This window comes from Globicephala melas, chromosome 18 (assembly GCF_963455315.2).
Source record: "Globicephala melas chromosome 18, mGloMel1.2, whole genome shotgun sequence".
Taxonomy (NCBI): Eukaryota; Metazoa; Chordata; class Mammalia; order Artiodactyla; family Delphinidae; genus Globicephala; species Globicephala melas.
Genome location: NC_083331.1, coordinates 25,522,598 through 25,544,548, shown reverse-complemented (window position 1 = coordinate 25,544,548; position 21,951 = coordinate 25,522,598). Strand labels below are relative to the sequence as shown.

General features: G+C 43.4%; 1 protein-coding gene across 1 annotated transcript; it reads right to left on the bottom strand.

Annotated features, from left to right (window-relative positions):
* Nucleotides 1–22: 22 nt before the first annotated feature.
* OLFM4 (olfactomedin 4) lies at nt 23–15,543 on the bottom strand. Its single transcript, XM_030830355.2, has 4 exons — nt 15,422–15,543; nt 9,164–9,376; nt 7,185–7,344; nt 23–825 (listed from the first exon to the last, which is right to left on the bottom strand). The coding sequence occupies exons 2-4, from the start codon at nt 9,302–9,304 to the stop codon at nt 23–25; spliced, it is 1,104 nt and encodes a 367-aa protein (XP_030686215.2). The 5' UTR covers nt 9,305–9,376; nt 15,422–15,543.
* Nucleotides 15,544–21,951: the final 6,408 nt, after the last annotated feature.

Sequence of the window (21,951 nt, the reverse complement as noted above, 5' to 3'; positions counted from 1 at the left end):
CTCCACCCTAACACATAAAAGTTTACTGGGGTATCTGTTGGAAGACAAGATCATAATTCAGAAGGTAACCATCATTATAGACAAAAAGTTTCTGCTCGAAAGGATGATAGTTAATACTCTGCAGTTTTTCCTTCACCTTCTGCATTACAATGTTAAGTTTACCCTCTTTCCCTGTGCTTGTGTCATAGTAGTAGAAAATCTCTTCTGTTCTGGTGTTCAGAGTACGGGTGGCATACAGAACCCCACACACCATGAATGTGTTAGTAACAGATGGTTTATACTGCTTGGTATGCCAAGTGTTTAGCACCTCAAGTGTGGTGTCGTTGAGTTTGCTAATCACCATGTTACCAGTGCTGGCTTCAGTTGCATAAGTCACCCACAATCCATTCTCATCCACAGCCAAGTCGATATCTTGCCAATCAACATTAGCATAAGAAAAGCGGTTATTATAGGCAGCATCAGGGAGAGTTTGAGTCAAAGCAACTGAGGCAGTGGTCAGGTTAACTTTGGCAATGTTCCGGGTGTTGTACCAGTTGACATACATGTTATTCTTATAAACTACTACACCACCACCTTGGCCATAGTTTATGCTGTTCTCTCGGGCATTTGTGTACAACAGCAAATCATCCAGTGTATTGTAGATTCTGTAATATCGCAAAAGTCTCCCATCAGTATCCAAAGGTGCCACCCAGTACAGTCCTTTGCCTGGGTGTTGAGGAGAGTAATCCCGACCCCAGGCGCCGTACAGATAGCTAAATCCTCTCCAGTTGAGCTGAACTATAATTGGCCTGCTGATGTTCACCACACCGCCGTGAGCACAGCTCCCTAGAGGAACAAGCAAATAAAAGGGCATTCTTAGAGAAAATGAATGACAAGATACAAACAGTTTAATATCCTAAGAACCAAAGGAATCCATAAACATTTTTCTTGTCGATGTTCAATGACAACCGTGGTCCTGATGGAGAAGAGGCAAAACCTACTCTTGGTTTCTGTCTCAATGCAAACCCGCTGTCAGTTCTAGAGAGCACTACCTTCTATTTACATGAATGAGCTTTCAATCTGGAAAACGGGGATAATGAAATTCCCAAGAGCCATATTAAGAAGCGTTGAGGGCCCAGAAAGTGGAAAGGAGGACTTGGTGAATTTAATATATTTTTTTCTACGAGAAAGCGTTTTGCCAGTATTATTTTATTTCCTTTTCCTTATAGAGAAATCAAGAAAGTAAGATCAGGTGAGAATGCTACCCTATTTTCATAAAGCCAGAAGTTGCTATTCACCAGGGTCAGGGAGAATTGGGATGAAGGAGAAGTCTGTCCTAGGCAAGTCTTTCTTCCCTTCACCCTCTGCCCTTCCCTGGGACCCCAAGGGCATATCCACACCAGGTACCAATGATGCCCCAAGCTACTCTCAAAAGAGGAAGTTTGTACTATGGCATTTTAAAAGATACAGAAAGATGGTCTCCTAATGGACCTCTAAGAGGTCCTCTAACGGTCCTCTAATGGTGGGATTTCAGCCTTGAGAAGCCATGGAAGTTATTATAGGGCAACATTGCCTGCTCTGTGCCCAAAACATAGCCGATCACATAGATCACTTGGTGACCCATCTCACTGCACAGTTACAAGGTGGGCCTTGCTGTTCATAAGCCATAGTCTACTGTGCCACAGAATGACAGGCAAGCACTTCGTCGTTCCCATTCTGTTGCTGTCACTGTCACAATGTGTACAATCAAGTGGGACCAGACTCACCGGTCCCTGAATCTACATTCTCTGTAACACTTGGGTGCATAACTCAGTCTGGGCAATTTGGCCCTTTGCAGAGCCCTCTCTCTGAAATGCCTGCCAACCCAGACCATTTATGAGCTATAAAAAATAAAATAAAATTCCTCCAGTATTTTTACAATAGCTATCTAAAGATTTGAACACACATTTTCTGGAATCTTAACAAATACCCTTAAAAAACTGGTCATAAATTTTATTGGAATTACAGAGAAAAGTCAACTTCAGATACATTTGAGATCATTTTCCCTCATCCTTTAAATGCTTGGAGGGAATCAGGGAGCCATGGAGAGTGTGTGAGGTGGGCTTGGGCCAGAAGCAGAGCTCCAAAGAATTGCCCGAGATTAACATTGTGGGGAGCAAGAGGGTGCAAAGCATTCGCCTCTGAGTCCCGGCCTCTGACACATATGGAAAGACCCATTCCTTTCCTTGCTAAATGCCTCCCCTTTCTCCCCTCCTCATTCAAGGACTGTTCAGAGATGAAACCATCACTAGAAATCCTGCTTTTATTTTTCCAATCTGTTGGGGCTTTTTGGTCCTGGAATTAAATACGTGCTCCTTAAATGCTCTCATAAATCCGCAGTTGGTGGGGAAGCCAGCCAGCCATACAACAGGTAGAGAAATGAAACCACTCTGTACCCAACCTCAAATAATTTTGCATATCATTAAGCAGAACACAGTCACGGCTTTATTTTAATAATGCATGCACCATTTCATAAATAAAAAAGCAACGTGTGTTCAGCTAAGAGACTGCTCTCCTCTAAAGAAATAATAAAATTATAAATTATTATTTCCTTTTCTAAAAGTGATCTCTCAGATGAATGCTTGTTTGCTTTTGTTTATGAAACAATGCATGAATTATTAAAATAGAGTTAGCGGTGTGTTCAGCCTAATGATAACAAAAACTGTTTGAGTTTCCATATGTTACAAACTGGATTTTCTAGTTAAAATACCTTCCCGAGAACTTATTTATTCAACTACATTTCACTCTGAGGAAATAAACAAAAGTCACTTTTTCCTTGCAGGTTAGAAGACTCAGGCATTATTTGCTTAATTGAATCTTGCCCTCCTTGAAAGGAAAGATTCCAAACCAACAGCAACAATTGTTTAAGGAAAGCTTACGAGGCATATAACACATTCAAGTATTTTATCATGGGATTAAAGAAAATAAACTATTCTGTCCTAGATGTGGAAATCCTTAGATATGAAGGAACCAAAATAAACTTCTCTTAAAAATCACTACTACTACTAATGTCTCATCATTTCACAAGTTGACCAGGTGATTAAAATTGTACCTGGTATAAATATTAAAACTGTAGGTCATTTAAATCTCTTTTCCTCACCCCACAACAACTCTAAACATCTCCTGTCCTTTTTGTTTTTATCCTCTATCTCCTTTAGACCATTTTTAGAGCCCTGGCTCTCATCAAAGGAAGTGGAAATAAGAAGAAAACTAAGTATTCTTGTCCATGCTACAGATGTGGCTACAGCAGTGACAAACTGCTGACAAGGCTATGGCGGGTTTCCTCGACTCCTGGCGACAAACCGTCTTAGAAATATGAGTGAAACTGACAGCCGGCCCAGTGCCCACTGCTCATCTAGCGCAAGCAGAGACCCCATCCGCCCACCCTTTCTACACCAAGCTTCTCCCCGCCCTTTCTAATCTTGTACCCTTTCCCAGCCTGCATTTCAAGGTCTTAGAGATACTCCATTCTTTTCTTTCTTTATGCCAACTTTATCCTACCAGTGGAACAACAGCCCACTGCCCAACCCTGACCCGAGAACTATGAAAAACCAACGAATCATTTTGCACTTCCTGATGGAAGAGAACACACCATAGAAATGAGAACGAAGGTACCCTTTCAGCTACTCCGCAAGCAAAAAAGCCAAGCTAATTTGGTGTTAATCAGGTTGGTGACTTATTGCAACTTTCTTGTCACTCTAGGAATCACAGGTGCACCTCTCTCTCCATTACAGCATCTGTGGAGGGCAGCCTGGTACACTGAAAACATTGCCAGATTCCAATTCAAATTCTGACGCCAGCACTTATGAACTGCGTATCCTTGAGCAAGTTACCCAACCTTCTGAGCCTCAGTTTCCTTACGTTAAAGGAAAAATAATAATACATACTCTGCAGAATTGTGAGGAAGAGTAGACAGAAGACATATACATTTGACTCGATAAATGATAACGGTCAGCATTATAATCACATCCATGTTACAACTGAAGGTTTACACGACTGTTTCCCCTCCAAGATAGTGGTTTCTGGAGGTTTCTGTACTTACCCTGATAACCCGAGTGCCCAGAACAGGACCAGCTACCCAGTGACACCAAATTATGTTTGTGGAAATAAAAACTGATGAAATCCCCCAAACTCACCTTACCCTTATTTATAAAACACTAGCTCTTTACCCTGGTACATAACTGAAAGTTTCCAAGAGCCTGGTATTCAATCCACTGAACGTAATGCAGGGAACCCTCTACACTGGATAGCCTTGGTTGGCAATCTCTTCTTTGTCATGCAATTTATTGGATATTGCCATGGTATTCTGAAAATATCCTGGGAGGCCACATGGTGAGACTTTAAAATACTCTAACTTGGCTTTTTTAAAGTCTCATGGCCAGTAGCACTTTTTTTTTTAAAGCTAAAGATTATATACCAGCAGAGGAAACTTAATCTTGGATCCATCAATGCCCTCTCTCACCTGGGCCAGTGAACTTTGAGCAAAGACGATAATACAATTAAAATGGTTATAATCATAAAATGATTAAGATGAAATGGATATGTGTTACCTAACACTCTGCTCCTCTCTAGGCTTGGAATTTTGACCGGTCACCCTACATCTTTCGGGGACCATTTACTGTGCACCTACTATGTGCCAGCACAGATCCTTGCATCTTTGAGCACAACAGTGATGACCCCTGGGCATTCACATCCCATTTTCCTATCTGCAGTCCTTTAGATTCAGGGGGAGAACAGAGAGAAACTGAAGGCAGTTGTTTTCAGGAAAAACAGTTAATGAGCACAAGGCCAATTATTTTAGATTAGAAAGTTCTATGAAATGAAGCAGAAAAGGATGCCATTTGCAGCAGAAGCCATCTATAAGGCACATTTTATTGAGCCCTAATGCTACGTACTGGCTCTCAGATCAAGCTGACCGCTGGGGTAGCGAACTGCAGCTGCCCAGAGGGCCCAAGAGAGCACAGAATTACTTTATAGCTGAAACTTGCATAGAGTGTTTTTTGCTCCGTGCAACTCTGCAGTGAAAAAAAGCAGACAGGCCAGATTTTAAAGTCCCATAATAGTGAGTAACTTTAATTAAAGTCTCCACAGGCTCACAACTTTGTGGTGCCTGGGGACTTTCCAATTCTGCATTATCAACCAATCCAAACAGAAAGAGAGCAAGTGAAAGAAATTGATTTCAAAACATGACAAAAAGTCAGTTTAATATAAACATCATAAATATAATATGAACAGAGCTGGAGGAGGGCCAAGGGGCTTGGCAGGGATCCAGCTACAGCCAAGGTTGTGGGAAAGTGAGAGGAAATCTCGTCCAATTTGTTTAAACAACACAGCTGGCTGGGCTGGCTCACAAAAGTCTAAGTGTGAGGACGTGGGGGAAAGTTCTAGATAAAAAAAGGCTAACAAAAATAAGAAAACAGACTCACTGTTTTCTTCCTTAGATACTAAGCCATGTACTTTCTCCCCCACCGCCGGCCTTGAGTTACTGACGCCTAACCCTCGAGGTCCTGAGATGACAGGGAGCAAGGGGCCTTGCACTTCGGCCTCAGCTCTGTCACCAGCTGCCTGTGTGGCCTCAGGAAAAGCAGTATCCTCACCACTAAGTCCCCTCCTCTGAGACATGACAGCCCTGAATGTTCTTTCCTGCTCTAAAATGTCCTCATTCCAAGGGATGCATAGAAAACTGTGGCAGAAAAAGCTATTTCATGAGGACAATTTGCTGAGGTTTAAAAAGAGAGAGAAAGAAAAAAGGACAGGAGGGATAGAGGAAGGAAAGAAAGACTTGCTCAGGTAGTATCAGGAGTGGTCGCTGCTTGATTCCTGCCCTCAGGGAGCCCTCCGTGGCCCCGCAGAATGAGCTCTCATTTCCGATGACGACGTTGACACCTTTGATCCCAGACCACATTTAGCCTGGTTTGTTAGAGGACAGAGCATGGCCTTTGTCCCAAACCTCCTCTGCATGTCATACTGTGACAGATTCCCAACTGCAGAAGGAGGGAAGGTAGGTCTCTGAACAACACCAAGAGGCTTATAACTGTGGCAGTATTTAATTAAAGCCTTAAAGAAACCAGCGACACTGACAAGGATCCAGAAACCCATGGCCCAAAAGGAAGCAGGTTGTGACAACAGGAATGAACGAGAATAACAAGAGCTGTACGATTTGATTAACAGATACTGTCCCCGTTCAGGCTGAGATGCTCAGGATGTGCAAAGAGAGCTTCCCTATGACCCTGGCTCCAGGGCTGGACCCTGCGGCTTTAGTTCTCCTGGAGGGACGTGCCGGAACACACACGGATCTAGCACTGCTTTTGTTTGCAGCAAGATGTTCACTTCAATTATCCTCATTTACAACAAATAAAATCGCCAGTGTATAAATGCCGATCACAGAGCTCTGAGTCTCCCAAGACTTGTTTTATGAATCCTCACAGCAACGCTGCCAAGTAGGTATTACTGTTCTCCCGTTTTACCAAGGAGGAGATTAAGAACCTTTCTGCTGTGGCTACATAGCTGGAAAGTTCAGGTCTTTGGGGTCACAATGCCACGCCCCTGACACCTACACTCCACCAGTCCATTCAAGGAGGTATTTATGAGCACCCACCTCTACGCTACACTTAACCCCCTCCAAGGATGATTCCTTAGAGAGGAACACGCCGTCTTTGCCCTGCAAGAACTCACAGTCCACGAGGGACGGCAGGACACACCCTCACGTACTGGACATGCGGAACCATCCGTTAAATCCTCACTGAATCCTGAGAGGCACTCCACAGCACGTGCATTTAAGGAAAGCAGGAAGGAGAAATAAAGAGGTGGACGGAAGGAGGGAAGGAAGGAAGGAGGGATGGAGGATTCAAGGCGTAACCCAGCTCATCACATAAATGAGCCAATCAGCCCTTACAATCCACAGGACAGCCCGGAGGGGAAGCCAAGCGGATTGCAGAGGCTTTCCCCGGGCCCCTGATAACCAGACAATCACCGTAGACACATTTCTTCTGTGCGCCCCAGGACATGACAGTATGTAGAGCTCTGGTAGGTGACATTTAAAAGCGGGGAAGAGTAAACTCAGAGCCGCAAAAATCCCATCCTTCCTTCACCTCCACAATCCCAGAGCCCTTCCCCACCCAACCCTTAGCTCCTAATGGGGCCTGGTAAAAATGGGACCCCCTTACCTGGTGCAGGGGGAGGGGGTAGGGCAGGAAGGTTTCCGACTTTAGAGTCCTCACATTCCTTGAGTTTGTTCTTCAGAGCCAGGATTTGTCGGCGAATGGCAAGGACATTGTTTTTGTCTAGCGTCTCAAGCTTCTCCACCATGAGAGTCATATTCCTTATCTAAGGAAATCAAAATTCAGAGTGACTTTATATTATTGCGCAATTTCCTTCATAAACATTCAGGGCTGAATATGTCACTTAGGGAAACATTGCCAGAGAATACACCTGAGATTCTTCTGACTGGTTTCATTTGGAAGAATACATTTCATGGTTTAGCGTGAATGCCTGTCAGATTGCAGGCCGATGTGCGTGACAAGAAGAAAATGGCAAAGATTTTAACAGCTTTAATAACAGAGAACAGGCTCCGTCTAAGTATCCACAAGTGTCCATTAAAGTTCACCTCTAATAACCTTCCCCTATAAACTCGTGTTTACTCATGTCGTACTATAATTAAGTTTCTAATGAATGGTGAGGGCCAGAGAAAACCTAAATTCTAAAATACAGAACTGGAATTCTCAATGATAGCCCATGTCATGACTGTGCTAGTAAATTCTCGTTGATATAAATTACCCAAGCAAAAAATCTACAAACAATAAATGATGGAGAGGGTGTGGAGAAAAGGGAAGCCTCTTGCACTGTTGGTGGGAATGTAAATTGATACAGCCACTATGGAGAACAGTATGGAGGTTCATTAAAAACTAAAAATAGAGCTACCATACAACCCAGCAATCCCACTACTGGGAATATACCATGAGAAACAATTCAAAAAAGAGTCATGTACCACAATGTTCATTGCAGCTCTATTTACAATAGCCAGGACATGGAAGCAACCTAACGTCCATTGACAGATGAATGGATAAAGAAGATGTGGCACATATATACAATGGAATATTACTCAGCCATAAAAAGAAATGAAATTGAGTTATTTGTAGTGAGGTGGATGGACCTAGAGTCTATCATACAGAGTGAAGTAAGTCAGAAAGAGAAAAACAAAAACTGTATGCTAACACATATATATGGAATCTTAAAAAAAAACAAAAAGGTTCTGAAGAACCTAGGGGCAGGACAGGAATAAAGACACAGCCGTAGAGAATGGACTTGAGGACACAGGGAGGGAGAAGGGTAAGCTGGGACGAAGTGAGAGAGTGGCATGGACATATATACACTACCAAATGTAAAATAGATAGCTAGTGGGAAGCAGCCGCATAGCACAGGGGGATCAGCTCGGTGCTTTGTGACCACCTAGAGGGGTGGGATAGGGAGGGTGGGAGGGAGATGCAAGAGGGAGGGGATATGGGGATATGTGTATATGTATAGCTGATTCACTTTGTTATAAGGCAGAAAGTAACACACCGTTGTAAAACAATTGCACTCCAATAAAGATGTTAAAAAAAATAAAAAATAAATTACCCAAGCATAACATTAATGGGATAGTGTTTATCCACAGAGCTTAAAAGGCTTCGCAAATCATCATCACAAGAAACTCCTTTAAAGAGGCTTGTGGAGTATGTAGAGAAGCATTCCAAGAGGGATCAGGACTGTGTGATCATTCAAAAGGAGAAACAGACCTAGCAAATCCAAAACCGTGGTCTTCCAGTCCCATGAGGATAAATCCAGAACAGAGAAGACCCCTTGATCTAGCTTGGCCATGGAGTTGTTCACACTTATGTCATCTCCTTTCTAGAGACACTGAAAGGCCATTTGGTTTTGGGGCAGGACTCTGACCATTAGACAACACCTACTCCTCAATCAGCATGTTCCCAACGTGTGTAATTTATTGTTCAAAGCCAGGTGTCCATCCAAAACAGAACACGGGCCTTGCCAGGCGGTCATGAGAGAGTACAGCATTAGACGTCAGAAGAGGGACTCCAATCCTGATCCTAGCACTTGCTCACTGAAGAGACATTATTAATGCACAAGAAGTGATTTCATTCCTTACCTCCACTTCCAGCTGGTCGACAATCACTGAGCTTCCAACAAAACCGACCTTCAGCTGTTCGATCAGTTTCTCCATCTCCTTCACTTCTACCTTGATCAGCTCAAAGTCCAGTTCAGTGTAAGAAATGGTATCTTTTTCCATGATCTCTATTCGGACGGTTAGGTTTGAGAGTTTCTTTTCATACACGCTGATTAATTGCACATACTCCTTCACCTAGAGGGGAATCAAACAGCTCAAGTCAGTTTTCAGAGCGATGTCATACAGCTTTCCTCTACTAACCAAGTCCTTGGGGACTATTTGATTGCCTTCGATCTTTTTTAATTAAAGAAATGGATCAAAAATATATTTACCTAAATATTTTTTAAAATCTATCCAAATACAAAGAATTTATTATTACAGTGGGGGAGAGGGTGGATTTTGCACTTGCCTAGACTAAAAATAATTGTGCTGCAGAATCATCATTCGCAAGTACATTTTAATCTCCATTTTAATGTTTGAAGATACTAGCACCCCAAACTAAACTCGTTTGAATCAGTCTTTTGCCCGCCCTCCTCCGCTTAGTACACATGCTCTAAATCAGGGTTTCCCAGCCTCAGCACTATTTACATTTGGGAATAGATTGTTCTTTCTTGTGGGGGGCTTTTTGTGTAGTATAGGATGTTTAGCAGTATCCCTGGCCTCTAGATGCCAATAGCACCTACCCACCCCCCAGCTGTGACAACCAAGAATGCCCCAGACATTGCTAAATGTCCCCCAGGGGCAAAATCACCACCATCATCCCCTTCCCTCCATTTAGAAACACACTCTAAATCTAAGTATTTTCTAGAAGAGGGAGAAATGCTCTGAGAAGAATTCCTTTGTTGATCACCAAATGCAATGAGTTTTGAGCCCCTCTGCCTTCTATAGAGTGACATAAAGACTCAACTTACAGATTATGGTTTTCTCCAGATATATGCCCAGGAGTAGGATTGCTGGATCATATGGTAGCTCTATTTTTAGTTTTTAAAGAAACCTCCATACTGTTCTCCATAGTGTCTGTACCAATTTACATTCCCACCAACAGTGCAAGAGGGTTCCCTTTTCTCTCCACCCTCTCCAGCATTTAGTATTTGTAGACTTTTTGATGATGGTCATTCTGACCCATGCGAGGTATTGTAGCTTTGATTTGCATTTCACTAATAATTAGCAATGTTGAGCATCTTTTCATGTGCTTTTTGGCCATCTGATATCTTCTCTGGTGAAATGTCTATTTAGTAAGTAACAAGAACATACTGTATAGCACAGGGAACTATACTCAATATTTTGAAATAACCTATAAGGGAAAAGAATCTTAAAAAAATACATATATATATATATGTGTGTGTATAACTGAATCACTTTGCTGTACACCTGAAACTAACACAACATTGTAAATCAACTATACTTCAATTTAAATAAAAGATCCAACTGACTCCACAATATGTGAGGGTATGTGCAACTGTAAAGTGCACATTTCATTAAGTGCACCCATATATTTATTCCAAGTTTATTCCAAGAACTGATTATTGCAATCAGACCTTTAAATTACACATTTGTTGCATATTTTTGAATGTCTGATCATTAAGTTAAAATACTTCCAAAAATTCCCATGGTGATTTAGTGTATAATTGGAATCTCCAAATGGATATTTCAATAAACACAGTTGGTGGTTCTTTCCGTATCTGATCTCTAAAAGAAATGCCATGGCTTTTTTAAGGACCTGCTCATTAAAAGTTGCCGGTTTTATATGCTTTTTAAAAATGTGAAGAGAAGTAATACTTTTCCCCCAAACTTCACTAATGTCAAGAAGCTGATCCACAGGGCCTGGATGAATTCAGAGCCAGATGTCAGCCTCTAATCTTTCTAATACCAAAAGCAGCCCTAACTTCTGTCCTTTTAGCCTTTCCACTTAACCCCACTGTACAAATTAGACACATAGGCCACGAACCTAAAGGGCTAGGGCTTCAGGCAAAGAGGATTTTAATGGAAGTTGAAAACGCAGCCCTTGGCACTGCTCGTGTATCTCCTTCGGCAACTGATGCTCATTGCCATCAGATGAGGCTGATAAGGCTGGTGACATTTTGGTGGATAAGGAGGTTAAAAAAATATATATATATATATATTTATATATATATATATATATATATATATATGCCTAGCAAGTCCCACTCAAAAGTACAAACACATATATAAGGTAGCCAGGTTTCAATTCCTCCAAAAATCAGGCATAAAACATTGGCTGTGAGAAAAAAAATAATAATAATGGAGTGCCAACCGATGGCAGAAATGGAAGTTTGCGAAATGAATATTCTTGGCATTTGGTCTTGCCAGCTCTTGGAACGAATGAAACACCCTCAGCTTTCCTGGCACATTTTGGTGGCATATCACAGCTGTTGTTCTATAAAAAATAAGTGGTTCGACTGTCATTTCTGCTAAATAAAATGTGGCTCTCCCAGATTCTCACTGCAAACCTCAGAGAACGTATGGTGGGCCTGCCCTGGTTCTGCCCCAAAGTAAAGGGTCTCTACAGATCTGTTTGGGGAAAATCTTGAGGTTCCTTCAAGAACTGGACTTGACTGGAATGTCAAGAATAGCTCCGGGATGTTCAGGAAAATTGGAATCGTCCATGGAGTTACAGAAGGCAGGAGAGAATTTGAGAATGGGCCAGAAAGGCTTCGTGGTGTGAATGTTACTAATTTAAATAGATCGTGAGTCTAAACTCTTCACGTGTACAGATCTCTAGTGTTGAGATGGAATGGACAATTCTGGAAACATCCCAACTCTCCCTGGGAGGTGCAGCCTCAGCAGAGGCGCCCAGTTTACCTGGGGATGTGTAGCAAGAATATGCGTCCAGCCCTACAGGGACACTTCCCCGTGTCAACATTTTTCGTGTAAAGCTCCCCATCACTACAAGTTTGAGCTTTAGACGACTCATCTACACTTGCCCTCAAACGCTCAGCCCTTCATTCAGAGCTCCCATTCTTCTGTTCGTTATGCACGTATCATGTCATTGATGGGTTCTAAGCATTAAAGTCTCTTTGGGGGGTCGTTGCTCTATACAGTCAATGTGGTCTTGTAATAGATAAGGATGCAGCCCAGGTGGCTATTAAGCTAAAGAATTAGTTGGCTTGTGTTTCTGCCAGTTCCTCAAAACCTGTGATCGTCACCATAGCTAGATTAATTGAAATAAATAAAGGTACTTTGCCACATACTGTCATTTTAATATATTTTTTAACAACAAGATTAGTTGAGCTTGAATTGGCCATCAAGACATATGAAGCACTTTGCAGCTAGATCCACCTAAGCTCAAATCTGGCTTCAGTACTTCGTGGACAAATCACTTAATTTCTCTAAGCCTTCATTTCCTCCTATAAATCGGAGGTAACGGTAACAAGCTCACACGATGATTGTAAACTCTAGAGATAATGTATATTAAGTGCCTGGTGTAATGGATGCCCTATAAATTACAGCAATTATTAGACAGTGATTTCAGGTTTTTTTCAATCTGCCCTTTTAATTTATTATATTTCACTGCACAAAACGTGGCTCAGTAGACGTTGTTTGTTTATGGGTTGCCTAAATGTCTCCCAGGCTGCCTCAACTCTCTCATGCATGAGGAACTATTAGCAAAAGTGTCACATTAAATAACTTGCCCCAAAGACCATAACCCTCTAGAGAAAAAAAAATTCTGAGTTGTCTCCTTTCTAAGTACAGTTACACAGGGACATCTCATAACCACAGAAAAGTATAAAATGCTTTCAGCATCTTATGCAGAGGCCGTCCCTGTCTTCTCCCTGTCCTGACAGATAATGAATCAATGTAAGACAGTCCAAATCCTTTTCTACTGGCCTGCCCAAACGGGCGTTCCCCCAGGCCTCTAGATAAACGGTGATTTCCAAGACAACCTAGGGACAGCTAGGTTGTTCCAGGTTGTCCCCTGGAAACTCAAAAGCCCTCAGCTGGAGATAATTTTGGATGGAAGGCATTACTGACCTGGTGCCTCTCGTCTTAGAGCATGATAACCGCACGGCAGAGAGGAAAGATAATGATTGAAAGAGAATGATTCCGGGGCTTCCCTGGTGACTTAGTGGTTGAGAGTCCGCCTGCCGATGCAGGGGACACGGGTTCATGCCCCGGTCCGGGAAGATCCCACATGCTGCGGAGCGGCTAGGCCCGTGAGCCATGGCCGCTGAGCCCGCGCGTCCGGAGCCTGTGCTCCGCAACGGGAGAGGCCACAACAGTGAGAGGCCCGCGTACCACAAAAAAATAAAAAATAAAAAAATAAAAAAGAAAGAAAGAGAATGATTCCGAAGACCGAGATTCCTGACCTGGCTTAACCAGCCAAAAGACCTTTACATTTATGTCTCTTTACCCTTATGAGCCTCAGTTTTTCCATCCCTACAATGGGGAAAAGAACACTGGCTTATATGCCTTAAAGGGTTGCTTGAGAGTAGAACGGGAAAGCGCAGAGGGAAGCTATTACTGCTATTGTTGTTATCCTCACCTGTCACACCCCGAATCCATTATGCAAATCTCAGTGGGCAGGTCAATTCCTTTCTTAGGCTTCAATCATGAATTATTTTTAGAACCAGCTACTGACACTTTCGAACTGAAAGTTTTTCCACCTACTCCACACTTCTTCCCTGCCAATTATTAGCAAGGCAGATACCACCTGCCCCCCCCCCCCCCCCCCTTAACAGGATTGGAATGAAATGTCCCAGACTCATAAAACTCTCCCTGGAGCAGCCTGGGGTTTCAAACTGCCGTTCACATCCCTACCAGCCAAGAAGACATGCAAATCAGTAGTTCCCACTATTTCAAAGCAAATGACTCTAACTGAAAAGATCTTTACCTAGGATTTCCTCCACTTGTTATGTTTTTATGCATAACTTCTTATCTGTACTTGATTATGCTATGAATATTAATGACTGGAATTTATAATTTAGTTCTGTGCCTTTTCTGCTGATTAATTCAAGGACATTTTATTTCTTAAGAAGCTAGGTTCCTGGAGTTGTCAAACACATTTTCCTGGACACTTGTTTAAACTTAGAATATTTATCTACCAATTGAGGTTGAAAGCAGGGGCTCAGCCTCATCAGAACTTTTGTCTTAAAAGAGAGCTAGGCTCATTGAGGTAGCTGAGCTGAAATTTCTTGGGAAAATCTATTTTGAATCTTGCAGGGAAGCCAGAGCTCCTTGTAAGTAAATTAATGGAATGGTATTAAATAATGCATAATGTGATGATAGCCGAGCTTGGACTTCACCTGTACAGAAGATGGAAGTTCTTTTGGTTGATTTTTAACTTGGCTAAAAAGGTTAAAGGGGTCAAAACTGGAATGTCAAGTTCATTGCTCCAGCCAGCTCAGAGAAGGGCTAACCCCATGAGATGACTTCCTCTGGCTGGAGAAAGCAGTAATCAGGGGGTCAAGTGGAGGTTTTTATCAAGGCTGAGCCACCTACTAGTCTCATTTCAAATTCCCAGGGAAGCCTTCGGTTTGGGGCTAATGCTGGATGCATCTGATGTAATGTCCCTGCTGAGACAATAGAGGCTAACCCCAAGAAAGAGAGAGAGAGAGAGAAGAAAGAGAGTGAATTGAGAAGAGAAAATAGGAGGAAGAGAGAGGAAAAGAGGGAGGAAGGAAGGAAGATGAGAGGGAGATTTGTGGGAGGGGTGGAGGAGAAGGAAGGGGAAAGTCCAAAAGCAAGAGAAGACCAAAAAAAGTAAAAAACAAAATAAGAAGGAAAAGGGAAAGAAAGGACTGAGGCAAGAGGAGAAATAGAAATGAAGGAAAGGAGGAATGGAATAGGCTGAAAAAAATGCAAGGGCAGGAAGATAGAACATAAAGAGGACAGAGGAGAGGAAAGAAAAGAAGGCAAAGCTGGAGGAATGACCAAGAAGAAGACCAAAAGGAAGAAACCACAAAACCAAATACAGATTTCAGAGTTGAAATTTACAGGGAGAACTCAGGCTTCTTTCCAGCTGCACACACACCATGATATTGAAGCGAGTTTATCCTGTGGCGTGACTCATCTCCATCCCATCTTCTCCCTGTGCTCTCACTCTTCCTGCTATAAAGAACTCCATAGGTTGCTGTGAAATAAATGCTAAAGCTTCCATTAGATGCAAATGTGCTCTTTGATACAGTGAAGAAAGGCTGCTTATAAAGTCCTGAATAAAAAGTATTTTGTTTGTTCTTAACAAGATATTGTTGGAAGAGGAAAAAAGAATAAAATACTTACTTTAGAAAACTCTTTCTCGAACTTCTGGGAGATAGTTTGAGCTATGATTTCCAAGCGTTCCACTCTCTCCACAGGAAAGGTGGTGTCTGGCAGGATAACAGAGCACTGGCAGGTCCCACGGTCATCCTTGGAGCCAGTGAAGTTGGGAAACGACTGTAAATAAAAATAAGTTCAACATCAGTAATAAGCCGGGAAATGAGCCTTTGGCAAGGGAAGTGACAGAAACTGGCTTGTCAAACGAGTGCTCAGAGGCAAGAAAGTGGAGTTCAATACATAAATGAATGGAATCATAGAAACACCCCAAAGCTGCTGCCATGTCTCCCAAGTGTAGCTCAGTGTTCAGTCACCTCTCCACCTGTTAAGCAAACCATATCATTCTCCTTTCTGGAAGTCTTTAAGGAAACTACTACTGTCCCCATGTAAGGAAAAAGAAATAAAGAAATGATGAGAAGACTTCCCTGTTGGCGCAGTGGTTAAGAATCCGCCTGCCAATGCAGGGGACACGGGTTCAAACCCTGGTCCAGGAAGATCCCACATGCCGCGGAGCAACTAAGCCCGTGTGCCACAACTACTAAGCCTGTGCTCTGGAGCCCGCGAGCCACAACTACTGAGCCCACACGCCGCAACTACTGAAGCCCGCGTGCCTAGAGCCCGTGCTCCGCAACAAGAGAAGCCACCGCAATGAGAAGCCCATGCACCGCCACGAAGAGTAGCCCCGTTCACCACAACTAGAGAAAGCCTGCGCGCAACAACAAAGGCCCAACGCAGCCCAAAAATATAAATAAATAAATTTATTGAAAAAAAAAAAGAAGACGCGATGAAAGTCCTAAGTTGGCAATTCTACCACTTACTGGACCTGAATTCTCTTTAAGTCTCTGTTTCCTTATCTGTCAAATAGATATAACCTGCTTCACAGGGTTGTTCCCAAGAGGAACAAAGTAATGTAAACCAAGTCTCTGGCACGTGGTAAGTGATCAGTAAATGTCACTCTCCTTTTCCTTCTACACCCTCATTTCCTTTTCCACACTTCTACCCCAGCCCCAACCCAATGCCTTTCAGGAAAGTGAGAAAAACATCAAGGATGTGGGTTACAGTGAAGCTATGCAATGCACATTCACATCCTCTCTTCACCTGGGAAAGTGTATAATTAACATCCTTCAAAATGGCGACAAACCAGCCATTTGTTAAAAACTGAGCAATGTATGAGTTTGAAGATTTTGTGCAAATTCTTTTTAAGTTTTCCAGCTTATCACTTGCAGAAAAGTCATTTTTAAATATTTGATGTTTCTTTAATATATTCAGGCTCCCACTTCGGTGCCCCTGAATATTTTAAAATGACAGGTTTGAAAGATCCTGTTTTTCTTTTGTCCCCTTTGAGCTTCCCCAAGGGGATCCCGGCACAATTAACATTTTTTTATTGCTACAATTGCCTTACAGAGTAACTCTTGGCGGCCGACTGAATGCCTTTCAATGATCTTCTCTGACGGCCAGCCCAAAACTCACCTGTGGAACATCAGCCCGAAGGGTCTTTTTCTGAAACTACCAAGGGGAGAGCGATGGTCTTCAGAGTTTGAAGAAATGCAGGCTACACTTCTCAATATTTCAGAGGTCAGCTGGCTGTAGCTGAGGTTGTGTGCTCTGTGATTTAATGTCTACCACCTTCCCTGATTCTTGAACAAGCTGGACTTGGATGCTTCTATAATCAAGATCTAGTCCATCAGTGACCTCTGAAACAATTAATTCAGGCTTTTGCAGCCAAATTGCTTGTTATTTTAACCTAATCTTCTATAAGATGAACAAATACACACACACACACACACACACACACACACACATATATATTTGTACCCAAAACTCTCTATGCCATATTAATTCTTGACATTGGCCTCAACTTTCTTTGCCAATCACACCCCACACCTGCAAAAACTGGGGAGTAAAGAGGAGGGACAAGCAGGTTTATGCTGAACACTGTGGCTGGGAGGAGGGTAAGGGAAAGGTCTTTGCCAGGGACAAATAAAGACTAGACAAGCCACACCAGGAGCCTGTCAGAGAGCAGCTTCCCTGGGAACCAGTCTTATCACTCCCACGGAAGGTAGAAAGACTCCAGCTCAAGCATGCCAAGGCTTTTGCAGGAGGACCTGTCCATGCCATCATGGACTTTTGAAGAAATAGCTTATTATAATAACTGTCTACCAAAAAAAAAAACGGTCTTGCATCGCATTTTGACAAGGGGAGGTCGATTAGCTGCACAAGACAGTGTTGGACCATTCTGAGAGTTCTTGGAAAAGCTCTGTCAACTCCATAAACAGTAGAGATCATCAAGCAGTCTCTAGACAATCAACTAGAAACTACTAGCTCACAACCTTTTCATCCTGAAGTTCACCTGAAAGGCAGGCAAATAATTCTGAGACCTGCTGATAGCCATTCCGCTGTCTTGTATTGCACATCTCCGTCCTGGCACAGTGGACTTCCCGCCTTCCATCCTTCTTATCATCAGCCCAGCGTGCTCAGCTGCCATCCAAATGGTCCATAAGTTTGATCAGCGTTTCCCATTAGAGATATTTCTGTTCCTCGCACTCAAAGACCATGAAACTAATGGCGATGGGTCTCTTTCTGTGGCAAATGCTTAATCTCTATGTTGAGTGTCACATGGGGGACGGGAGACAAAAAGAAGCACTTGTCCCCTTGGCCTTTGGAAGGGTATGTGATCCCCCTGGGGACCCCACAAACACCTTACACTGATCAGTTCTCACTCGGCCTGTGTTCAATTCACATTTACTGGTGTCTACAGCTTGCCAGGCTCTGGTCTGGAGCCGGACAAATAAGAGACAAATAAGACCCACTTCCGGCCCCGTGAATCAGGCCCCTTGTCATTATGAAAGCCTTAGTGTCTTTTTCCTCAACAAGCCCTTTAGCCTGATGACAAAAGCATGTGACTCGAGGTTCTGACTCTTGCCAGTTGCTGTGTGAGGCGAAGCACCGAGGCTTTTCTTGCCTGTGAGTTGAGGACCGTGATAGCAGCTCCCCTCTTTGGAGGGCGACACCTGAGGCTGGCGGAGTGCTCTGAGCACGCCAGCGAAGGTGCGACTCACATTTGGGATCTCAGGTTGCAATTGGTTCTAATTAGCAGCCAAGTCTAAGTGCCTGTAAAGATTCAAGGCATAAAATAATGGTACTCAACATTTTCAAAGTACAGAAAATGATATGTTTGGAACTTGCTCAATGACAGTTATAAAGGGGTTTTCCACCACTTTCCAAAGAGCTCATCAAGCAGCCCTAGAAAACTGGGTTTATAGCGGAAGTGACACCTAGCCTGCCATAAAAAAGAAGTTGGAGTCGTGATATTAACTCACCAGAGGGAGATAAGTAAACCAGGAAGGAAATTAAAAACTCTAAGTATAATTTAACTACTGTCAATGGTAGTTAATATTTATCTTATCTTTTAAATATTTATCTTCTTACCAAACAACAGACACTTTGAGTTTCTCTGTTTCTTGACCTATATTTTCTTTTCTATTATGTTAGCTGATCACCTTACCTAAAAGCCGGTTTCTGATTGGTGATAAAACCTCACAATATACTATTAATTTTCATTTTAATTTTTTTTAAATGCTAACCAGTTCTCATTGTCCCCAGAAGCCATTTAGTATCATGGAATAAAATGATAAGTCTGATTTCTGGCTACAAAGAATCTTGGTTCATATTCATGATTCCCAAACCATTCCCTTCTTCAAAATAAGCACTTTAAATCTATACTACATGAAAATATAGAAGGCTGCATGGAGAGAGATGGTGAAGAGCATGAACAACTAAGTTTGAACTGTATCACTGGCTAGTTTATTGACTTTAAGCCAATGATTTCATCTCACTAAGCCTCAGTTTTCACATCTCTAAAATGGGACAATTAATTGTACTTACCTCTGAGGTTAAATAAGATAATATATATTATGCACTTAACGTAGTCCTGACATTTATAAGGCACTCAGTAAACACTGTTACTGCCATTTCTGAGCCCTATCCAAACCATTTCATTTCATAATTGACAAGTTTTCATTGCCTTTGAGGTTCTGATGGTGAAAGGAAAACAAAAGTCTTTTCCTCCTCTTTTCCTGTTGGCCCTTCCATTCAGATGATCCTATAAACAGTGACCTGACCTGTGAGTAAAGATCATAGAAGTACAGAGGACAGCCTCGGGGGGAGTTAAGACTCCCCCACCCCAAATCATACATTAGCAAGGAAAGCCTAGGTTTCTCAGAGCAGGACTCCTACAGAGAAGCCCGGAGCTGATGGAGGGAGGAGCTGCTTCCTGTGCCCTAACTTCTCACCCCTCTGTGCCTATTTCCCTTTCTTCAAAGGAGATCCAAAGAGGGCTCATCCCCTAAAGAACGAGGCTCACTGCACGTTGTAGAGATGTGGGCTAGCTGGACCAGTCCCTTTCTAGTGCATGCTTTGTTTTTCATTTGTTTGTTTGTCTTGTTTGTTGCTACTGCTATCGTCATTTTGAACTGGAAATGGCTCTTAAGATCCCTTATAAGAAAGACTGAAAAGAGCTAACACTCCTCCAGGGAACTATGCATGTGTAACAGCACTTTCCCAAGGACCAGGGATTCCTCCTCTTCCTTCTGTCACCCATCTCCCTTACAAACAGGCTCAGAGAAACTCTCAGGTCTCCAACCAAAGCACTGTGGGTCCCTGATAGCCGCAAATCAATTAGACACACTTTTCTGGAGCTTCTACTGGCAGGGCTCATCCACTAACAGCTGGTATCTGGGAGAGAACCCAGGCAACTTCATTTTTCTTAGTCCCCTCCACCCCGCCCCAATTCTAAGGTGCAGCCAGGTTTGAGAACCTCTTGAAAGCTTAGATTCTTTCCCTAAAGCCCCCAGCCGGAGAACCGAAAGGCTGTCTCTCCTGCTAACAATTTAATTATTTACCCAGGTTTTAATTCATTTTCAGGGCACCTACAATTAACAAAGGGAGTCGTAAGTCTGCTCCAGTGTTCAGGCCTAGCCATCCGTGAAGTTATATTCAGTTCCCCAAAAAGCCAGAGGAAGGGAAGGAACGCAGCTATCAGACTCTGGGGCATCCTCACCTGGGACTCGAAGCCGGGGGTGGACCAGCCAGAGCCAGAGGCGGAGGTGGAGCTGAAGTCAGAGGTGAGTAAGGAGGTGGAGGCGGTGGTGCGGAAGTGGGTAGAGGTGGCGATGGTCCCACCGACGCTCGCAGTATCTGAGTGGAGGAGGCACAGAAGGGCCAGCAGGCAGGGGAGGCCCGGCTTCATCTTGTGCTCTAGGCTGGAGCCACTAGCTGCTGCAGGAGCTCCAGGGCTTCTTATAGTGCCCAGTGGGGATTTCCCCCCGGGCCAGTGTGCAGGGAAAGAGGAAGCTGCCAGAGAGCACGTGACCACCCAGGAAGGTGAGGACAGCCGGGAACTTGCGTCACCTGCACATCGGGTCCTGAGCCCCACTCTGCCAGCTGCCCTTGAATCTGGGTCTCTCCTACCAAATCTTAGCTCAAATGCGCTTTTGCAAGCCCAATAGCTGGTTTCCGACTTGACGCTTCCTTGAAACAGATGGGATGAAAGTAGTCTTTGTGGATGAAGAGCTTGGGGACCCCAGGAAGGAAAAGTAAGCCTCAATCTTTTGCCCAGAAGCCATCTCTATTTGCCCCCTGCCCCCGCATTGTCCTGAATGCGGCTTTCCAGGGAAAGCTAGGGAACTCCATCTAGAGACTGTGACTCTCCCCAGGGGATTCCCTCTTCACTGGCTACTGCCCAGGCTGTCTCTGACCGCTCCCTTGCAGTGTCTGCTTCCACACAGAGTTCTCTCAACAGCCCCACTCAGAAGGAGACACCAGCCATGTGTCTGCCCTGGGACTTCAGTCAGGGCTCTGCGCTGTCAATCACCCGGCCCTGTGAGCTTGACAGAGGAGAAAGAACCCAAGCAGGAGGCTGCCCCAGACCCAGTTCGGGAGGCCCATGGTTGAACAGTTTCTTTCTCCAGAAGGTTCTCTCTTGACTTCCTTATCCCAGACCCTGTTGTGAGCTGGTTAGGCATTCAGGAGCTCAAGGTATATTCCTGAAACTGAGAGATAGGGGTGGTCTTCAGGCCCATTTACACCCCTCCACCATTTCACACACCTCTGTGACCGCTGCCCTCCTTCCTGCAGGGGAAAAAGGGTGTCGGCCTGAATATTCAAAACCAGCTCTCTCATTTAGTCAGTGGCATTAGGCAAATCACTGAGCCCCCTAGTGTTATAACAATTCCTAAATCATTAGAATTAAATGAAATATTGTATAAGAAGTTGCTTATAAGCTTTGAAGTGCTATACAAATGTCAGATTTTTTTGTGTGTGCTTTTTTGGTTTTATTTTTAATTTCCTAAAGCCCAGCTCAATATGAAGGTGTTTGGGTTCGAAACAGGGAAAGAAGGTCCCTGCCTCTCACTGTCCCCACCCCCAGGCCAGGAGCAGTGCGGAAGACCTGGTCTGAAGGGTTCTTGCACCTCAGGGGCTGCACAAACTCTCAGAAT